The sequence below is a fragment of the Bison bison genome, unplaced genomic scaffold, assembly GCF_000754665.1.
Source record: "Bison bison bison isolate TAMUID 2011002044 unplaced genomic scaffold, Bison_UMD1.0 scf7180017864244, whole genome shotgun sequence".
In the NCBI taxonomy this organism is placed as follows: Eukaryota; Metazoa; Chordata; class Mammalia; order Artiodactyla; family Bovidae; genus Bison; species Bison bison.
Genome location: NW_011494816.1, coordinates 1,238,138 through 1,242,282, shown reverse-complemented (window position 1 = coordinate 1,242,282; position 4,145 = coordinate 1,238,138). Strand labels below are relative to the sequence as shown.

The window sequence follows — 4,145 nt, the reverse complement described above, 5'->3', positions numbered from 1 at the left end:
ACACCTTCTACTCCAAAACAAAAGTTTCATATCTGCTTTTTATTTTTCTTGACTGTGGTCAACTTTTTCACAAACCCGCACCAAAGAGGGTTGGTCACCCCCATCCCCCAGCAGACTGCTCAATCAGAACATAAACTGCACAGGGCTGAGCCCTGCACAAGGCCATTTAATGCTCCAGATAGGTGTCTATGCTCTTTTCCATAATTACAACATTATGAAATACCGTTTACCAAGTTAGACAGCTGCTGGAGGAGGGTACGGGGCGAGGACAGCAGGGAGGTGGGCAGGACAGAAAGAAAGGCAAGGAGAAAACAAAGACCACTGCCAACCGGCTGTGTATTTGCTTTCGGTACTAAAGAAGTTCAAGCTATCCAACCCTGTAATTATTGCCAGGATTAAAAATTTGTTACTCACGTAATCATGAAAGGCTTTTGCTTCACTTGAATGTTCACAAGTGTCTCGCCTTTCAGGAGCTGCACAGTAAAGGTCCCAAAATACACTGCAAGTCGAAAAATAAAATAAGATCAAGTTACTAATTATTACTTGTGTGCCCAATAGCAAGTGTTCAATGCATGGTACTAACAGCACCAGGTCTCCCCAAGGCTCAGTTCCACCTTTTCAGCCTTCATTGGGCAAACTCAGTCTACAAAACAAAATGGACCCAACCTTTTTCGACAGCCTGGCATTTGTAGTAAGAGCAATAGTTCTCACCCTTCAAGCACCTACTATGTGCATGCCCATGACACTGCTTGTAACCCCCAAGAGCTGTAAGGTGGGTGATTTTATTCCCACTTTATACACAGGGCAACTAAGGCTCAAGCCCATTAGTACAACACACCCACGGATGCCCAGGGAGGACACGGAGGAATCCGGATGCAAATCCATGCCCGTCTCATCTGTGCTCCTATTAACACCCCCACCTCCACCCAAAATGGCTGCATTTCATTAAAAGATTAAATTGTCAAAGTCACGACTATGATTCATATACACAGAAACCTGGGTGACTCTGGCAATAAAAAGAGCCTCCAGGTTCTTAACCCAGAGCCCATACCCTGGAGGCGTTTGGTGTGGTGTAAGGATTCTACCTATAGGAGTGGGTGGCGGGTCTTCTGAGCTTTTGTTTTCTGAGAGGAGTTGTGTGGTTGGGGCTGGCCACCCACGGACCCCTGCCAGCTCACCCGCACTCTCACCTAGGCCCTCCCCCAAGGCATTCCTATATAAAAACCATTGTTCCCCTGCCCATCAAAGAACATAAATCCATCACCCAAAGGTGAGGTTATGGATGACCAAGTATCTTGTTTTTCCACATTAATATAAAGCCCACCCCCACCCTCAGACAGCCACTTGTCCAGCAAAAGCAGGGTTAGGGGGGAGATTTCCCTGCCTAACTCCCCTCTGTGATTTCTGTATGGTCACCCCAACGCTTTGCATTATGTGAAAACAGACAGACAAATCCTTTGTCAACCAATAAAACCCTATACAAACATGAGGTCGTCAGTGGTATCAACAAGCAGCCTTAGAAACCCTCTCCAGGTCAAGAGCCCGAGGCCCAGGGATGGGAACCCGCTTGAAGGGTAAAGTGTGCACCAGAGCGGAGGTCTGACTCCTGGACCAGCGCTCCTGTCGTCATCACAAACAGCCAGCCCAGAAGAAACCATCTCAACTGCCAGTTCTGTCTGTCAGCGGACAAGCATCTCACTCCAGGTGCGCGAGGAACGCAGCCTGGCCCTCTTCAGATCTGCTCCACCGCTTCCTCCCACTCCAAAGGCTGCGGTCATCTGCTCGGTGTCAAATCACAGAGTCCCCACTGCCGGAGCCCGGCACGACACACTCTAGTTCCCAGGGCAGAGATAAGGTTGGAGAAGCTGTGTATGTGTGTGGGGGGGGGGCGGGGGTGGGCAGGGGGAGGCAGTGATTAAGCACAGAACAGGATAATCGGGAACTTTTACTAACTGCAGAGGGAGGACATTCTACTCCTACTAACAGCAGAACATTCCTTTCTGTGCTCTGAGGCTGCACACATTTGATTAACTTCCTCTACATGCTACATTTCTAACACGACAAACTCCCTGGCCCCTTCTGAGTAATTTTTACTCATAAGCCTAAGTTTCTGCAAAGTCTGTGGTGGCCGGACCGGCCAGCCCCAACCACACAACTCCTCTCAGAAAACAAAAGCACAGAAGACTGGCCACCCACTCCTACAGGTAGAATCCTTACACCACACCAAACGCCTCCAACTCTGCAGTTGTGAGGTTGGCAGAAGTAATTAAAAACTCATCTTCTCTGCAGCAAGTTAGAACAGACACTTCATCCCCCTGCATCTCAAAGACACTTGAAACAGTAACCCGAGCTGGCGGTCAGGTAAATGTGCTAAGATCCCAAGATGGGGCACTGAACTCCAGCAAAATATCAAAAGCCACTCTGCTCTCTTTTCCTTTTGAAAAAGATGTCAAAGACTCCACCAATCGGTCCCACAAAACACCCAAGTCTTACACTCAAAGCAACTGCTCCAGCTAAACCTAAGCCTCCCTCCTGGGGGACTGCAAACCAGGAGCAGATCTCTGGTGGTCCCAAGCAGGCAGGCCCAGGGGCCTGGGAGAGGGTCACAGAAACAGCCCCCAACTACCAAGGACAGGCATTTGCCAGGTCTCAATAAAATGAAACCTGGAGGTTTTAGGGCTATTTAGAGGGGTGGGGGTTTGGGGGCGGGAACATCCAGTCAGTCTGAATCAGTATCTTTAGAGGAAGTGGCAGCCTCGTCTTGCTCTTTCTCAGGGTGCCTGGAAAAGGTCCCCCTGGATCTTTCTCTCAAAGTTTCGAGCTTATAGGAGAAAAAGGAAGGGACAGGCCAGTTGTAAAACAGACCTGGTATCCCCGCCACGGGTCCTGCCCCACCCCCACTCCCTCTAATTAAAGCAGCATGCAGAATTGACAAAAATCCTTCCAGGTTTTTTCCAAGCCCATGCTTACTGCTTCAGAGTGAGATGTAAAAGTAAGGCAGTTCTATTGCAACACCAGGCACGATTAGTAGGTTCTCACCACTGGGAAAAGAGGAGGCAGAAACTTTAGGCATCGACCTCTTCTGCCCTTTCCCTTCTCTGCCAGTCCTGGTCTGAGGGCCCAGAGGCGTCCTGCTCTCTACAATGCTGAGGACTAAAGCAGAGGGAGCCTGCTCCAGACCCCCTGTCTTTGTTCACTTGGACCCCGGGGGGCTCAGAAGAAAACAAACACACACACACAAAACTATCACAAACTTACCACCACCACGAGTGCAAAAACCCAGGCGGTTCTCCCAACGTGATGTTTTTTTCCCATCGAATCTAGAATGGAGGGAACAGAGACAGATCAGGGCAGCAGAAGGAAGGGGTGGGCTGGGGGCTTCCCGGAGCCAAAAGGCTGTGAAGACCAACTAACAATAAATGCCAAAAGGTGATAAAAATTCAAAATGGTGGCCACAGTGGCTGCTCCAGAAAACAAAGGCTTTAAGAACGATGGGGAGGAGGGGGTGTCAAGAAACTGGATGATTGGGGGAGTTCCACTCACCTCCGATAAGAAGGTCTGTGCAGATTTCTGTGCTCCTACATGCAGTAAATATTCGTAGACATATAAAGCTAACCTGGAAAGTGGGCAGGGGGCACAGAGAGAGAGGGAAGGCGTCAGATCACACTGGGTGCTCGCTCCTGGACCGTGCCAGCCGGCTTCCAGCCCTGTCCGTGCTGTCCCACTGTGGCCCCGACCAGAGGTGAGCAGCTAGCTCGGTCCTGCCTGGGGCCAAGGGTGCGAGCAGTTAGGGGGTGGGTACCAGGAGACGCGTTTACTTCAAGCCGCGGGGGCTGCAGAGCAGCCCCCGAACTTGAACTTCCAAGTAGCGTCGGGACCAAACCCACCTAGGTCTCTCAAACTCGCAAACCGCCCGACCCCAGAGCCTCGCTTCTTTTCCCGACCTACTCCTTGCCACCAACCCACCCTCTCCCCAGTTTTGAGGGTCCGGGGAGACTCAGTCCTGGACTCCGGGGTGCTCTGCGCGCTCTGGAGAGGGCACCAAAGGGCGGCCCTCACCACCTCCTCCCAAAACAACTGTCCCCCAATCTAGGGCCAAGCCGGCGCCGCCGTCCCTGCCCAGCCCGGCGCCCCGGAGGGCGCGG

General features: G+C 51.4%; 1 protein-coding gene across 1 annotated transcript in view; it reads right to left on the bottom strand.

The window, feature by feature from the left end:
- Nucleotides 1-4,145, bottom strand: part of SSBP3 (single stranded DNA binding protein 3) — a 166,535-nt gene that overhangs the window by 160,899 nt on the left and 1,491 nt on the right. The window contains exons 2-5 of the mRNA XM_010847196.1: nt 3,967-4,029; nt 3,544-3,750; nt 3,259-3,320; nt 415-499 (exon numbers count right to left, since the gene is read on the bottom strand). Coding sequence (XP_010845498.1) covers nt 415-499; nt 3,259-3,320; nt 3,544-3,750; nt 3,967-4,029 — 417 coding nt within the window. The remainder of the gene's footprint in view (nt 1-414; nt 500-3,258; nt 3,321-3,543; nt 3,751-3,966; nt 4,030-4,145) is intronic.